At 54.8% G+C, this 17,576-nt stretch overlaps 1 protein-coding gene across 1 annotated transcript in view; it reads left to right on the top strand.

Moving 5' to 3' along the window:
- Positions 1 to 10,518: 10,518 nt before the first annotated feature.
- The window catches only part of RASGEF1C (RasGEF domain family member 1C), a 32,222-nt gene continuing 25,164 nt past the window's right edge, over positions 10,519 to 17,576 (top strand). Inside the window, exons 1-3 of the mRNA XM_045795091.2 lie at positions 10,519 to 10,695; positions 10,851 to 10,973; positions 12,160 to 12,297. Coding sequence (XP_045651047.2) covers positions 10,519 to 10,695; positions 10,851 to 10,973; positions 12,160 to 12,297 — 438 coding nt within the window. The remainder of the gene's footprint in view (positions 10,696 to 10,850; positions 10,974 to 12,159; positions 12,298 to 17,576) is intronic.

The following is a 17,576-nucleotide window of genomic DNA, read 5'->3' as shown; positions in this document are numbered from 1 at the left end:
TAATAATGCCCTAATCTGGCTGAAGTTCCGGACCCCCTACCTGGGGAGCGAGTCTGGTGTGGACCCTGCAAGGAAACCTATAATTCAGGCTTCTTCCTGGAGCTCCTGCAGGCTCTGCATGGATTGCACAGATAAAAGTAAAACTGGACAAGGCTGAAACATGGGCTCTGAGGAGGCCCACCTAGACTGGAGAAGGCACTCGTTCTCATGACGGGAAAAGGAAGAGACCTGGGGTTTTCAGGACACACAGAGAGCCAGGAGCTGTGTGGCCCCAGCTCCTCCCAAAACACTGCAGGGGCACTAGGAACATCACCCTAGAAGGGCTCTCAGCTCAACCCCCAGAGCACACCTGGCCCTGATAGAAAGATGGAAAAATGTAAAGTGCTTATTCTCCCCAACAGTATTCTCCTTGTTTGTCCTAGAAAGTTCTGTCCAATGCATTATGACAAGAAAAGTGTGTGGGGTTTAACCACCAGAAAGGAAGAGATTAAATCACCATTCATTGTAGACATGATTGTCTTCTGGAAAAACAAGACTGTTAGAACGAATGAGATCTAAAAATCCACATATAAAACCCAGTAGCAATATCCAGGTGAAGATACAATGGGGAGAGGAGGGTATCGGGAAAGAAAGTGGAGCAGGAAACACCAAGACTCCACCACCGGCTAGACAGCTGAACTGGCAGAACCCATCTGATGTAACTATCATAGAACTCCGGAACCTATTCAAAGACTTTCAGCTTCTGGAGAAAGGCTTGGAAAATTTCAGTTACTTTTGGTCAGTTTAAGCTCTTAACACAGTAACATCTACCCGCCCTCCACCCCCCAGCCTCTTGGCAGACAGCCATGCAAATGTCCCTGGAGTAGCTTACCCACAGCTGCAGGAGCCAAGGTGGGCAATGAGGGCCTTGTCCTGCAAATACTGGGGCATCTGTGTCCTGATGCTTATTGCTGTTTCTGATCATAGAGGGGCAGATAGGGAGGCAGGCCACCATTGCTGCGATCTGTATGGGCTGAAGAGGATTCTGAGGGATTTAAAGAGCCAGAGCCTGTTACTTTCTCCCCTTCATTCTTCCCTTTCTCCTCTTTTGGGAGCCAGACATTTAAGGATTAGGATATTCAAAAGCAACCACGGATACAAAGGAATTTAGAAAGTTCTTGCACATGCTCAGAGAAAGTTGTAGGCTCAGAGAAGACCCAAAAGGATCTTAAATTTATACCTCAGTCGGATTCTGCCACAGAGGCACCTTACAAAAAAAAAAAAAAAAAAAAAGAACCCCCTGCAGAAATTCGATTTCTAGAGTTACTACAGTATAAGATTCAAATGTCCCATTTTCAACAACAACAACAATAAATCACAAGACATACAAAGAAATGGAAAAGTATGGATTGTTAAGGGGGTGGGGGGAATTAATCAGAAAAGCCATCCCTAAGAAAGATGAGATGATGAACTGATTAGCCAAAGACTTCAAAACAAGTGTCTCAAAGATGTTCAGAGAGTTAAAGGTGGTTAGACAAGAAAACTATGTATGAACAGAGGTGCCTGGGTGGCTCAGTCGTTAAGCGTCTGGCTTCGGCTCAGGGCGTGATCCCGGCGTTCTGGGATGGAGCCCCACATCAGGCTCCTCTGCTGGGAGCCTGCTTCTTCCTCTCCCACTCCCCCTGCTTGTGTTCCCTCTCTTGCTGGCTGTCTCTCTCTCTGTCGAATAAATAAATAAAATCTTAAAAAAAAAACTATGTATGAACAAAATAGAAATATCAATGAAGAGAGAAAGAACATTAAAAGGAACCCAGAAGAAATTTTAGAGCAGAAAAATACCACGCCTGAAATGAGAAATTCACTAGAAGTTTCCCAAAGCAGATTTGAGCAGACAGAAACATCAGTGAACTTGAAGAAAGGACCATTGAAATGATTGATTCTGAGGAACAGAGGGAAAGTGACTTGTCACGTACAAGGAATCCTCAATAATACGATCAGCAGATTTCTTATCAGAAACCTTGGAGGCCAGAAGACAGTGGGTTAATATATTCAGAGTGTCAAAAGTAAAAAATGGTCAACCAAGAACCCTATATGCAGCAAAACTGTACTTCAAAAATGAGGGAGAAGTTAAGACATTCTCAGATGACATCACCCTCAATGATGAAAGACTGAAGGCTTTTCCTCTAAGATAGGGAACAACACAAGGATGCCCGCTTTTGCCACTGCTACTCAACAAAGTACAAGAAGTTCTAGCCAGTGCAAAAATAAATAAATAAAGCCTCTCAAATCAGAAAGGTGGAAGTAAAATTAGTTCTTTGCACACGATATCTTATATGGCAAACACACATACTCTCACTCACACACACACACCCCTATTGAACTAATTAACATTCATTTAACAAAATAACAGGATACAAAATCAACACCAAAAACCCAGTTGTGTTTCTACACACTAACAATGAACAATCAAAAAAGGAAATTAAGAAAGCAATCCCACTTACAATAGCATCACAAAAATTAGACTTAGGAACTTACAGTTAGGAATCAACTCAGCCCAGGAAACAAAAGACTTACCCGGTGAAAAGTATAAAACGTGGCAGAGAGAAATGAGAGAAGACGCAAATAAATGGAAAGACACCCTGTATTCATGGATTGGAAGGCCTGATATTGTTAAGATGTCAATCCTATCCAAAGCAATCTACAAATTTAATGCAATCTCTATCAAAATTCCAATGGTGTTTTTTGCAGAAATAGAAGCATCCACCCTGAAATTCATACGGAATCTCGAAGGACCTTGAAAAGCCACAGCCATCTTGGAAAAGAACAAAGTTGGAGGAATTGAATTTCCTGGTTTCCTACAAAGCTACGGTAATCAAAACAGTGTGGTCCTGGCATGGAGACAGGCATATGGGCCAACGGAATGGTATAGAGAACCCAGAAACAAATCCCTGTGTATTGAGTCAAATGATTTTCGACAAGGGTGTCAAGACCATTCAGGGGAGAAAGGACAGTTTTTTCAACAAATGGTGCTGGGAAAACTGGATATCCACAGGTAAGATAATGAAGTTGGACCCCTATCTAATAACACATACAAAAAAAACGAACTCAAAACAGATTACAGACCTACACGTAAAACCACAAACTATAAAATTTCTGGAAGAAAACAAAGCTTCATGACCTTGGTCAATTCAACGATGAGCCAACAATTTGCATAGACATTTCTCCAAAGGTTATATATACAAGTGGCCAAAGAGCATGAGCAGACGCTCGCAGTCCCCAGACACTAGCAAAATACAAAATTGGAATCGAGGTTCACAATGAGATATTACTTCCCACCCTAATGGATAGCTGCTACCCAAAATACAAAAAGACACCATCGGCCTGGGTGTGGAGCAATTGGAACCCTTTTCCATTGCGAGTAGGAATGAGAAATAGTGCGGCTGTGCGGAAAACAGTGGGACAGAGGTAGAAACTATTCAAATACCCGCTGGCAGATGAAGGGATAGAGAAAACTAGGGTATGTATATATATATATAGGCTATAGGATATGAACTGAAATAAGCCAGTCACAAAAGGACAAATACTATATGGTTCTGCTTGTACAGGTACCTAGGATAGTCACACTCAAAGAGACAGGAAGTAGACCAGTGCTTGCCAGGGGTGGGGGAGGGTACGACGGGGTGTGATTGCTTAATGGATACAGGGTTTGAGTTGGGGAAGATGAAAAGGTTCTGGAGATGGGTAGTGATGATGTTTGCACAACAGTGTGAGCAGACTTAATGGCACGGAAGTGTACCCTTGAAAATGGTTACAATGGTAAATTTCATGTTAAGCATCATTTCCCAGAATTTTTTAAAAAGAGGTAATGGGGGGGTGATGGGGTGAGGATGTAGAAATGTGTAAAATTCTGCTACCTATTCAGGCAAGGGCAGAAGGCTCTGATTTGGCATTGGGGGCATACATCAGCCTGCACAGCTGAATCGGCAGTGGGTGATAGCCACTCTCAGAAGCTCTAAGCGCAGGGCTGGAAGAACAGGGTAGAGGGCTGTCCAGGCCTCAGTCAGCTTGGAAACCCCAGTAAATCGCGGGAGCCCAGAGGACAAGTCTTCCTGGCCCAGAGCACCGTTGGAATGATGACTCGTGTTGTGGTTCCAGGTCCTGCAGGTGGCGTGGGCCCTTGGGAAGGACTGGCCTTGGCGGCCCTTTCTTCACCATGGCAGCTCTGTGCTGGGTGCTTTCTGCACTTAATCTCCAGATAAACTGAAGAGGAGGGCTTCTTCTTCCTCTTCTCAGCACGTGAACGCACTTGAAAAGCCCACGCAGCAAAGGGTCATCCTCTAGGCGTATCCTCTGTCCACGCCCAGCCGGGGACGGATGCCTGGGAGCGCATCTCTCCAGCCCCCAAGACACGCCTTGCTGACCAGCCAAGTGCTTTTCCACTACAGGTTTTATACGGCTTTCCGTGCAGGTGTTTGAATGCCAACCCGCATTACCAGGGACAGTGATAGCAGAGCGGCTGTTGGAGACTGGCCACCTGGGAGCTAGAGATTTGTTTCTAAATATGCTTTTGGCCCACGCTGTGGCCCCCATGGTGGCTTTTTTTTTAATAAGTTGAATTGCCATCTTTAAAATCAGAGTACCTGGGGCACCGGGGTGGCTCAGTTGGTTGAGCCTCCAACTCCTGGTTTCAGCTCAGGTCATGATCTCAGGGTTGTGAGATCGAGCTCCGCGTCGGGCTCCTGGGCATTGAAACTGCTTGAGATTCTCTGTCTCCGTCTCGCTCTGCTCCCCCCTCTAAGAAAAAGAAAATAATAAGTAAATCAAATCAGAATACCAAGCATACAAGTCAGGAGTCCTGGCATTTCTTAAACTTGGAAGGTCTGAGCATGTGGTCAGCCTCCCCAGGAGCCCAGTGGAGCTGAGCTGCCTTTGTTGCCACAGCTCTGGGCTCTCTCTAGGGAGCTCACCCTGGGGGGAACCACAGGGCCCTTGTCAGCCTCTTGCCAGTGTTTTTGTGTTGTCCAGTGAAGAGGAAATTTAGCTATTTTGGGTACATGCATCTCTGTCAAACGTTAGGGAATGAGAGAAAGGTTATCCTCTAGGTTTGTACCTTCCCTGTAATTCCACCTGGTCCAACACTTGTCCCTGCAGACATTTCCCCCTGTCTCCCATACCGGAGTTAGGCTTAGGCCACATAGGCCCAAAAAGTTGTGCAGCCCTAGACCCCAGTGGCAGGTGGTCTCAGGTTGTGACAGTGCGAAACCCCAGAAGGAAGGGTGCCCACCTGCAGGCACCCACCTGGGCTTCCTGGGGTGGGGGGGCTCCCCCGCAGACACAATGCAGACTGGCTACCTGCGTAACTGTCACGGGAGCCCCAGGACTCCAGATGCTGGGGCTGGAGAACTAAACACGAGCAGACAGATGCGCCTGATGGGTGGGGGCTGGGCAGCAGGAGTACGGGACGTGAGCAGAGAAACTGAGGCAGAAGCTCATGCCTAGGAAGGGGGCAGCTGTGACTCGGAAGCCAAGCGCTCCCAGGCCTTCCTCTTCAGGTCAGGTCCCCTTCAGATGCATTTTTCAGGTGGCAGCATCTGATTGGCCCAGCCTGGGCTGGTGCCGCCCCTTGGCCAGGTGAGGGCGGAGCTTCCCTGAGGGTCTCTGCACCAAGGTCTGTATTCATCGGAAGGCGTGGTTATTGCGGGAACAGCCGCAAAAGCCTGGGGTTCTGGCCCCAAGAAAAGGAAATGGAGGCCGAGGAGGCAGACCTAACAGATGGAGGCACCAGGGGGGTGGGCTTGCGTCCGGAGACAGGGTCTGGGCTGGGAAGGAACAGCGGCGCCGGGCTGGTGCCCACCAGCCAAACGCCTTGCGTGGGAGGGCTGGCCTGTCCCAGGAGGGGACGCGGTAACCCCACGCCAGCCAGCACAGGCTTCTCTCCTCGCATCCTGGCCACCGCTGGTCACACATCAGGAGTCTGCCCACCTCCCCTGGAGGCTGTGGTTTGGGGATGCCAGCATCACGGCCCAGCTGGACTGGGGGACAGGAGCAGGGCCTGGGGCTCAGACACACCGGGCTCAAGCCCCAGCTCGGCCAGGTACTCAGCGTGGGAGCTTGGGCGCCCGCCTTTCTCTCCGAGCCTTCCTCTCCTCATCTGAACGATGGGAGGGCTACGCGCTGGGATGAGGGGTCAGTGTGCTGGCCAGACCCCGGGGCTTCTCCCTGCTCCTTGCTCCCGCTGACCCTCCTGCTGGAAAGCCTACAGGGCAGACGCATAGCCCGGTTCAACTGTCATCCGAGGCTCCCCCACTCTCACCTGCACGGCTGAGTCAGTTGAACACCACACACCTTGACCGAGCACCCACTGTGCATGTGCCAGACCTTGGCTGGGGGGACCCTGGGGGGCAGCAGTGAGCGAGCCAGGCCCCTCCTAGAAGACATGAAGCGCAGGGAGACACAGGCCAGCATGAGGCCTAGGGACTGGGAGGCCACCAGGCCGACAGGTCCAGTGTGCGCCAAGGCCTGGGGAGTGGCTTGTCCTGGGCAAGGGCCCCTCACCTGGACAGGTCAGAGAGTGGCCTTTGCAGTCCCAGCTGCAGAGAGTGGCTTGGCCACTCTTGGTTGTGCGCCAGCACAAGGCCCTAGTGCCCCCTCAGTCGCTTTGTCCCGGGGTGGACGTGCCCCCGAGCCCACCACCCACTGCAGCCCTGGGATCTGTCCAGGTGTCCCTGGGGCCTGTCATCCTTGAGACTTTGTGCGATGACAGAGCTGGAAGGAATGACACTAAATCACAACAGGGACAGTAGGGTGGTGGGAGGCACACCCGTGACCCTTTTCAGTCCACAGTGTAGCCTTATCTGCTCCAATAAGCAGATGGCACTCCGTGTGCGGTTTTCTCTCCTTTAGCACTGAGCCTCCCTCACCACCACCCCAGTGGCAGCAGGCGCCCCGCTAACAGGTGCACGGGAACGTCCTTGTCCGTCTCCTTTTGTTCGCGGTCTGGGGCGCTCTGGGTTTCATGTGCTGCTTACAGTTTCTGCCGAAGCAAACTCTTTCCTCTTTTCCTCCTTAGATGATTTTCTTGGGATACATTTCCAAGGATTTGATTGAGGTGCAAGGGCACTAATCGAACATAAGGCCATTGGCACATCGAGCCAGACCTTGCACAACATAAGGGGCCGTGACCAGGCACAGCCCTGCCCCGCGGTGTTTAAAGGGCAGCTTCAACACACCTGCTCACACCGGGGGTTTGTAACGGGGGCAAAGCAGAGGCCTACTGGAGTCCTACTGTGCACGCGGCTGCACACACACGGAGCCCCGTGCCCCCAGCACGGCAGAAAGAGCAAGAACTTGAAACCGCTCTTCAGAGGGCACAGGCAGGGTCCCCCTGCCTGCTGGTCCCCCAGTGTCCCCATGTGTGGTGAGCCCCTCGGGCTCAGACCCCGTCTCTGCCCGCCTAGGACCCCCAGCCCCCCACCCCCACCCCTGTCCTGTGCGTGGACACCATGCAGGCTGTGTTCGCAAAGACACGGATTGGAAGGCTTCCTGGTGATTTCAAGGACTTTCAAGGGAAAGTGTGACAAGAAACCATTTTCCCATCATCACTGGCTTTTTGTGTGTGTGTGTGTGTGTGGTAAAATTGTGGTCAAATACACATAACATAAAATCTACCATCGTAGCCATTTTTAAGGGTACAATTCAGTGGTATTAAATGCATTTGTATCGTTCAGCGTCCGTCCCCACCGTCCATCCCCACCACCCCTTACTGCTTGCGAAACTGAAATTCTGTCCCCGTTACATACTAACTCTCCCCCTCCCCCCAGCCCCTGGCACCACCATCTGCTCTCGTCTATGAACGTGACTGCTCTAGAACCTTCTATAAGCACAATCACACAGTGTTTGTGTAGCCCGTGTCAGAATCCCCTTCCTTTTCATGGCTGAATACTATTCCATTGTGAGGATAGCCCACATTTCGTTTATCCGTTCACCTGTCAACGGACACTTGAGTTGTTTCATCATTGGCTTTTAAAAATTACCCCTGAACATCCAAACCATGGACTACCATGAGACCGTTAAAAAAAAAAACAAAAAACACAAAGACTCTCTGTCCTTCAATGGAAAGCTCTCCAAAATACATTGTTAGGGAAAAGAGCACAGGAGAACATGTGCAATGTGCTAATAAAGACAGAAAAGGGAGAATATGTATTTCTACTTCTTTGTCCTTGCGTAAGGAAGCTCTGGAAAGATAGGAGCCGAATACAAGCAGTTCCTTGTGGGACGGGGCGTATGAGGGTGGGGGGCTCTATCTTCACATGGCTGTGTTTTTGCACAACGGGCATGCGATGCCCCTACCACCCTGCACTCTCCCTGATCCCCTGCTCGGTCCCTCAGTGCTGTCCCTCCAGGACACACAGCCTGGCTCCTGCCACCGGAGCCCACACTCCCATGATCACAGCATGCTGCCCCCCACCCCGCTTGGCTGAGCTTTGGTACACGCTGGGCCCCCTGGCCTGGCAAGTGTCTAGGTAGACTGCCTCCTGCCCTCAGTCCTCCGCACAGACCACAGCACCCCTCCTCCAGCTGGAGGAAGAAGGAGGCTGGTCTGTGCCTCCAGGGGTCCCCACATGGAAGCCAGGGATGGGCTCCCGCGGCCCCATGCTTATCAGCACACCTGCAGCAAGGGGCAGGCAGATGGGTGGGCCAGCACCGCACTCTGACCACACCTACCCTCTCTAAAGGGAGCCATTACCGCCCTCTCCCCTCGCCTGGGCGCACCCTCAGCGCACATGTCTCAGTGGGACAGTCTGTCTGTTCACGGCAGCCTGAGTGCTGTCCGCATCCCACCACAAGCTCTGAGAGATCCTGCCCGGCCCATGGTACCTAGAATGGAGTCAGTAGCCACTCCACACAATAGCCCAGGGAGGGAGGGACCCAGAGACTGCAGCAGGAGGACAAGCCCATCCACAGAGACCCCGGCCGGGGCCCAGCTGGGGATGCCATGGGTGGCTGGAGGCCGGAGGGGTGACACCGGCAGCCTGCCCGCTCTTTGGGCATCCCTTGGATCGTGATGGTTCTGATCCCCAGCCCCACTCCAGCCTCCAGCATGAGCCTGTCGCTCCAGAGCAGGGCTGAGTCTGAGCCCACCCCCCTCCCCATGTGCCCAGCATCCCGCATCCAGCCCCCAGCAGCAGGCCAGGCCTTGAGGTGTTCTGGGGGCCTCCCAGCTCATCTCTTGAAGTGGTAGCATCCTGACCTCCCCAGAGAGGCTTCTCCCACACTGTCTGGTAGACCACCCTGCCATGCAGAGAGGTTTTCAGAATCACCTCCACCCGAGCTACTGGCTCGTCTTTGAGAAAATCGGACTAGGATCCAGGGCAGCCCCAACACTGCAGAGAGAAGGTGCCAGGTTCCCAGCAAGAGACACCACCCTTTGCCAGCCTCGCATGGGTTCTGTCTTGTGCAATTAGGCTCAGACTCCGGGCCCAGGGCGTGAGTCCCGCCCCCCCAGAGCCGCCCACCACTCCCCAGTGAGCGCAGGCAGCCCCCCGCGAACCCACATGCACAGCAGCCTCCCCACCAGGTTTGCAGAAGGTGGTTTGGTGACATTTTACAGTTTGGTCAGCTGAAAACTGAATACTTCCAGCTTTACCAGGGAGGGGAAAAAAAGTTGCCGCTGTCCCTGGGGCCAGGGCTGTGCGGGCTGCCATCCACACCAGTTCCCATGCTGCCCCCCATGCTGTGACCCGGTCCTTGTACACCCTCAGGACGGCCCTCCTGTGGGCCCCCTCCAATCCCCAACATCAGCTCTGACTCTGCACATGCCCGTCTCCACTTTGAGAGCCAGGGCACCAGGGGTCAGGAAAGACAGAAATGGACTGGGTCCCCCATCTGCCATGGGGGCAGCACAGGCAGAGTGAGCAGGGTGATGGGGAGACTCTGTCCCCGGAAGGTCCCTGTTGTGAGCCTGCGGGACTCCACGGTTAAGAATGTGGGGTGACTTCAATGTCATGGGGAATGCTAGTTAGACAGACACAGGCGTGGCCAGGACTCACTGCCATGAGTGCTCTGAAGGCTTAGTTCAGGAAGACTTGCCCTGGGGGATACGTGGGAGAACCCACGAGAGGAGATGCAGGTCCACAGCCTGAGCTTGGAGGCGCGCCTGCTGTGGGCCAGACCCCTGACTGGGTGCCGGCTCCAAGTGTGTGCCCCGAGCCCTGCCTTGAGGAGATGTGGGTGGAGAAGTCACCCTACAAAGAGCCATAGGCGAATTGTCTAAGCCATGTCAAAAACAACCTTCCCTGGGGGTAGGAGTAGAAAAAGTCAGTCCCTAAGTGACTTGGACCAAGAGTGGAGGAGGGTTGGTTCCTGGGGATGCTGTGCTTGGGGGCAGGGATCCCTCACAGCCCTCCCAGGAAGCGATCACTGGGCTTGGGTGGGTACCAAAGTGCCTGGAGGAGGCGGAGCCCACCCAGCCAGGAGCCCAGAGGACTGGCGGGCCCCAGTCCAGGTGTGCCTCAACTGCTCCTTTTACTGCAGACAGGCATGCCCCGGACACTGAGCGCCTCCGACATGGTCACCCCCGGCAGCCTTGGCCCACCCCCCACCGAGCCCACGGATGGCGAGCAGGCCGGGCAGCCCCTCCTGGATGGAGCTCCGTTGTCAGCCTCCCTGGACACCCTGATCCAGCAGCTGGTGCCCACGACTGACTACTACCCCGAGGTGGGTGACCCACCCAGCAGGGGGAGGGGCATTAGAGTGGGCTGTCTTCCACCACGCATGGGGGAGACACTAGGGCTGGGGCTGGGCTTGGACCCGAGGGCACAGCCCTGCCGTGCCTTTGTGAGCACATGCTGCCTTTCTCTGTGTCCCCCCAGAAAGCCTACATCTTCACCTTCCTCCTGAGCTCCCGCCTCTTCATCGAGCCCCGGGAGCTCCTGGCCCGGGTCTGCCACTTGTGCATTGAGCAGCAGCAGCTGGACCAGCCGGTGCTGGACAAGGTGAGGGGCAGGGTGGGGGGCCCCCCAGTGTACAGGCACTCCTGACACGCCCTCACGCATCAGCCTCTTGGAGTGGCAGTGACTGTCCCCATTCTCCTGAGCAGGAGCCTACAGGGGGTTTCTGACTTGTATGAGGCCCAGAGCTAGAAGGGACAGAGTTGGAAATTTTACCCAGGTGCTGTTTTCCACTGCCCTGTGGGAGCCCCTGAGCTCACAGCACCCCGAGATCCGGGCCTCCAGAGCCCCATCAGTAGGACCCTTGCCATCTGGGATGGTCCTGAGGTATCTGCTGGGCTTTCTGCCCTCAGCACACTCTGTTCCACCCTCCCTTCCTCTGTGGGGTCCGCTGATGGCCTAGCCTTCCTCTGTACCCGGCCAGATCCCACGGGCTGTGACTATTTATGGGTGTGCCCATCGGGGTTTGATGCTACAGTGATACAAACCCAGCTTCAGCTGGCCTAAGGCAAAGGGACTTCACTGGCTCATGGAACTGCGAAGTGTCGCATACCACGGGCCCCCCGGGCTCAAATGACCCCCACGGAAACGCGGTCTTTCTCCCTCCGACCCTCTGCTCCATTTTCCTTGGGGCCAGCCTCACCCTCACTCTGGCAGGTTCTCCCTGCCCAGGGACAGACAGCCTCTGCTACTCCAGGCTCACCATCCACTCTTCCCAATTCCAGTGGTAACAGCAAGCCGCGCTCTAAATAGGTCCCGATCTCATTGGCTTAGCTTAGGCGACATGCCCATAAGTGAGCCAATCACTGTGCACGATAGGGGTGTGCCATGTTGTCATTGGCCAGCACTGATCTGGGCTCCTGCCAGGGGGCCTGAGGCGAGGTAAGCTGCCCCTGAACCCCAAGGGCTGGGAATGAGGGAGACGGAAACCCCCAAAGCAAACTGAGATGTTATCACCACAGAGAGGGAGATGGGATGCCCAGCGGGCAAAAACAACATAGGATCCTCCCCCAAATCTGTGTCTGTCCCCCTCTGTTCCCCTGTGGTCTGCCCCCATCCCTGTGTCACGTCCCTGGCACCTGCCACAGACCTCCCTTGGCTGCCAGCGGCGCGGCCCGGGTAGCGCGACCCCGGCAGAGCATGCGCAGTGCGTGGTTGATGCAGCGGCTGATGGGGCCCCGCCTCCAGGCACCTGTCACCTTGTGCAGACGCTCCTTGGCTTGCCTTGCAGGCCCGGGTCCGGAAATTTGGCCCCAAACTGCTCCAGCTGTTGGCCGAATGGACGGAGACATTCCCGCGGGACTTCCAGGAGGAGTCGACCATCGGGCACTTGAAGGACGTGATGGGCCGCATTGCCCCCTGTGACGAGGTAGGCAAGCCCAGCGCAAGTCCTACACCCTGCCTGCACCCCTACACCCGGGACCTGAGCCTGTTCCTGGGGCCAACCTCAGGGTCCTCATCTCCCTGTCTGTGCACTGCAGCCCCTCTAAAATCGGCCCCTTTCTGCCCCATCAGGAAATCAGGCCCTATAGAGCTGGCAGGGAACCCAGGCCTCCGGTTCCAGGCCTGGTCTCTTGACCTCTCTCCTGTCTTGCATTCATACATGGCATCGGATGGCAGGCAGGAAGGACCCACTCACGGGCTCTTGCGACCAGGCCCTTGGCCAGTGACCCATTAGGTTGGCCTGGAGGGCCCTAGTTGGGGCAGAGGAGGAAAGAGCCCCCCCCCCCCGCCCCCCCGTGGCTGAAACCACATCCCAAGGTAAAGCAGCCCTTGTGGCTTGGAAAGCAGCCAGTGGGGTAAGCATCAGGCACCCCACATCCTGCCCTGTTCTCCCAGCTGCCTTACTCTGGGGAAGACACTGAAAGGTCAAAGGCAGACAAACATTCCCACCTCTCAGGATTAGGATCAGAACACAGAGAAGGACCCTGCAAAAGGGATGGAGGTCTCCTGGTAAACTTAGAAGGGGCAGGTTTATCAGAATCTCTGGAGTAATTCTGTGGCCAGCACTGATGCTGCTTCCCTAGGAGAGAACGTTGAGGGGAATGCAGGTCAATTGCCCTGGGAGCTAGTCATGTGCCTCAAAGTGGGTCCGAACACGGCAGAGCCTGGTGCTTGTGAAACAAAGGAAAACTGCTAAGGCAGGATGGGCCATAGAAGCCATAAAGCAGAGAGGAAGACCTTGCCCGTGGGCCACTTCACATAGCAGACAAGTGACTTAACCACTCTGAGGGCTCAGTGAGATGAGGGTCATCTCTTCCCCCTCCTTTTCCTCCTTCTCCTCCTCCTCCTCCTCCTCCTCCTCCTCCTCCTCCTCCTCCTCCTCCTGTCCATCTCCTCCATCCATCTGGGGATCCTGACACTTGGCTTAGGCTGCAGCAGGAAATGGGGTCAGAGAAGGCTCAATGATTGGATGAATCAGGAGGGACAGGTAGAAGCAGGGAGGGAGATGCTGGCGGGCTGGATGGTAGATAGTTGGCTACCTTGATGGATGGGTGGAGGGAGGAAGAGAGACGTTTGAGTATTCTGATAGGCAGGTGGATTTTTAGTATGAGTGGATGTGAAAAGATTGATGGGTGGGGGGGTGGATAGATGGACAGATGGGAGGATTGGAGGGTGGGTGGGTGGACGGATGAATATGGATGGATGGATGGTTGGATGGATGGATGAGTGGATAGATAGATGGGTGGGTAGTTGAGAGGATGGGTGAATAAGGACAGACAGGTGAATGGATGAATAAGGATGGATGGGTGGGTGAATGGATGGATGGGTGGGTGAATGGATGGATGGGTGGGTGAATGGATGAGCAGATGGATGGATGGATGGATGGATGGATGGATGGATGGATGGATGGAGTGGAGGGTATGCAGGAGGAGGAGAAACCAGGCTCCTGCTTCAGCCCCCTCACCCCAGGAGGTCTTCAGCAGAATGAGATCTGAACCACTGACAAGACAGAATCATCCACCCTGGTCAGTCCTGTCTCTGCCATTGGCGGAGCCATTTCCAAGGCTGATCCTGCCCTTCTGGCTGCAGTGGTGGGGATGGGTGGGATTCCTGGGCTGGTTTCCTAGGGAAACTGGGCCTCCTCGCTGACCCCTTGAGAAGCTGTCAGGCCTGCCACCAGGGTGTGCCAGGAAATCTTTTCTAACCACCCCATGGATGAGGAATGAGCGAGGCCTAGGAAAGGCTGTCGAGAGCAGCCATCCGCCAGGTGTGGGTTTTCAGAGCAGACATAATTCACTTGAAACATTCTCATTCCTCCCCTTGGGATCCAATCAGGTGTGCTGAGCAGTGTGGGCTGCAACGAGGGTTCCCTGGCCCCCACCCCACCCACCCAGGCCCAAGTTCCTTGTGTCTTTGAGATCCTCAAGTTGCCCTTGCCCAGAGAGCAGCCACTCCAAAGGGCATGTCCTCTGGGTGCTGCCTCCCCTTTCCCCGAGGCTGCAGGTGGACCGTGGGTTGCTCCCCTCCCGGCACAGACGGCCAAGGGCTCGGCCCGGAAAGGAGCTGGTGACTGGTCTGACCAGGCAGGGCCACAATAGGACTCGGAGCATGGGGTCTGGATCAGAACGCCTGTGCCCACTCAGACCCCGGCTCAGAAAGCACAGCTGTGTGACCTCGGGCAAGGTGCTTCACCTCTCTGAGTTTCAGTCTCTTCAACAGCAAAACAGAAGATAATCGTGACCACCACACAACTTTGCAGCGAAGAGTCCCTAAAGTCACGTGCGTTCTTGTTTCGGCACTTGGTAATTGTAAGCTATGATGGGGAACAAATGATTCCCAAAATTCAGGTGTATGGGGCTTATTTTTAACTTTTGTGGAGTTTTTATTGTGGATCATACCAAGCATTCACAAACACAGAGAATAACAACCCTGAACTCCCATGTATTCATCACCTAGGCTCAACAATTATCAACATTTTGCCAAATTCACTTCTCCTGTCCCTTCACACACTTCCGCCTCCCTCCAAATTATTTTTAAATATTATATCTTTGGCTCCAAGAACATTTCAGCATTTTCCTGTAAAAGATTTCTCATACAGGGACCGGATCAAATGATATAAAGTGCCCTGCACGAGTCAGTGAAATGTTTTCAGAGCTGTGTGTCTTTGGGCAAGTTCCTTAACCTCTCTGAGCCCTGAATGCCTTTTTATAAAGAGGGAGGGAGGGTGATAAGGGCTGTGAGATGACAGTGGGGCTCAGGGAAGAAGAGAAAACAGCACAGGGCCAGGGGCAAGGGGGCTTCCCCATAGAGGGCCGTGGAAGGTGGCACTTCCGTCTTACATGCTGCTCCCTCTCCCGACCCCCATGGTCTCCCTGCACTGCTCACCACCTCTCAGCATCTGGGAACAGAAGGCCAGAGAGGAGCTGCAAAGGCCCTTCTCCATGACTGGACATGGAAGCCTTCCCAGCACCCGGCCACTGCACCGAGATACCTCCTTGGGGCCACCCCGGGCTAGCCAGGGGACCCCGCCTTGGAGGGGCTACCGGTAGGTTGGACTCAGCAGTTTCGGCTCAGGGAGGCCAGGGCTGAGGCTGAGGGGGAAGCCAGGGGAGGCCCAGAGGTCACAGCTCCAGTAAAGGGCGGCTGCAGAGGAAGCTGATACCATGGGCCCCCCCGGGGATGGCCTTGCTTTCCCATTCCCACGACTATCTGCTGGGCCGACCCTGCTGCCCTCGGAGGCTCCCCCCCCCCCACCGCCCAAGGGCACAGGGGATGCGAAGCTAGCAGGGACAACAAACTGGTGGCAGGTGCGGAGCTCCCGCCCACGCAGGGTGGGCTGAGCCCATTGCAAGTCAGCCTGGGCTGGCTCAGGTGGGATTTTCGAGAACTCCAAAGAACAGCAGCCCATGACTGTCCAGCCAGAGACAAGGTCTAACCATGGATGGCCAGGAGGCACCTGGAGAGCCACAGCCTTCACCTTGGATGACCTCTGACTTGAAACCCAGCTCCATGTATGGGGCAGGTGGCTCCGCAGAAACGGGTGGCCTCAGGCAGGCTATGAGGGGTGGAGCTCCGCTGCACTTGGCATGCCCCCGTGCTCTGGAATGTGCCTTCCTGACAGGGACAAGGGACAGCCTCAACATTCTCAGAGCTGGGTCTCGTCTGCTCAGACGAACCCAGATCTCAGCCTCTATCCACAAGGGTGTAGGAATCACAAGAAAATGAGAGAGGAACCACCATACCATCCCCCTGTTCAGAGGGGCGTGCAGAAGATTCAGGAAAGAACCAACAGACGAGCTTGAGGTTAACACCGCCGGGTGAATTCTAAAGGAATTAGCAAGCAGAAAATGATCGGCATTTGGAGTGAATATTGGTTCAGTAGAAACAAGTCTTGTGAAATCATCTGCATATTTTTAAAGTAGGGTAAGCCCGTGGTTCTATCAAGCTCTAGGCACAGACACGCTGCACCTTTGACTTCAGGGGGGGCTCCGCGGTCTACACCGGCGAGGCTGACCAGCTAGAAGCCGGTGAAGGCCACGTCCATCCAGTCGGCACATCATGTGTGAGCCTCTCCCGTGTCCTTCACGCTGGGGATGAGCAAACAGTGACCCGGTGTAATCAGGAGGGTCAGTGATGGCCAGGAGGGGTGTGTGGGATGGGGGGCTTGAGGATACCCCTGGGCCTGTGCGCTGGGCGCAGGCGCTCCGGTCGCTGAGACAGGGATGCGGACAGAGAAGGCAGCTCTGGGCAAGGGGAGTGAGACGGCTACTTGCACACGTTGGGTCGAGGGGGCCCCTTGGCCGTGTGGCTCTGGAGATCCGAGAAGAAGCTGCACGTATAAAATGAATATTGTCCAGACAAACACTGAATGACACTCTGGACATGACCCAGCATACCCAGGACCAAGGGACAGACTGAAGGGGAGGGGGCCAGACGGAAATGAGGAGGTGATCTCCAGCACGGAAGGATGGAAGGCTGACAGGAATGGGGCGGTGGAGGGGGCGTGGGGGAGGAGGGGACATGACGGCAGCATAGCCGCCCAAGAGAGGACAGGCTCAGTGTCGAGAGAGACAGGGGCCGGGGCAGGTGTTGGGGCTCACAGGATGGACCCAGCTCCCTATTTTCCCAGCACACAAATGAAGACCCCACTTTTGGACCCCGCAGAGCTGAGACAGGCCGTTCCTTCCACAGGCATTGGATGGAAGACTTGGACCTCAGTTTACCCACACACTGTCCAGCTGACCAGTGGGCCTGGCCCCCAGGGCTCCAGGAGCAAGAGTTAGGGTTCGGGTTCGGTTAGGATCACCAGGCTCCTGGCCTGGTTCCTGGGTCCTGAGGGCTCTGCCCATGGCCACTTGAGAGAGAAGCACTTCCATGAGTGGCAGGTGGCTGCTGACTTGGTCACCAGAGCCCGGGGCACCACCAGTGCTGGACTTCGATGGCCCCCGGAAGCCCTGTCAGACTTGGGGAAGTGTGGGGGCCCCCCCAGTGCACACTCGGCCCGCCATCCTCCCAGGCCCCTGGGGCTGCCGGGCACCCCGCCTGCCAGCCTGGTGGCTCATCATTGCCAGGAGGCCGGCCCCAGACACCCTCCCCTGCTCCCGAGCCAGCTCCTTGCCTTGTGGGGTTGAATCAACCTCTGGGGGGGGCGGCCATTGGCTGACAAGTTCGGGGGCTCCTTCTGTGGATTACTGACCAACCCTT

This window comes from Ursus americanus, chromosome 5, assembly GCF_024610735.1.
Source record: "Ursus americanus isolate L20-20 chromosome 5, mUrsAme1.1.p, whole genome shotgun sequence".
Taxonomy (NCBI): domain Eukaryota; kingdom Metazoa; phylum Chordata; class Mammalia; order Carnivora; family Ursidae; genus Ursus; species Ursus americanus.
The sequence above is the reverse complement of the archived record's forward strand: the minus strand, read 5'-3'. Positions and strand labels throughout refer to the sequence as shown.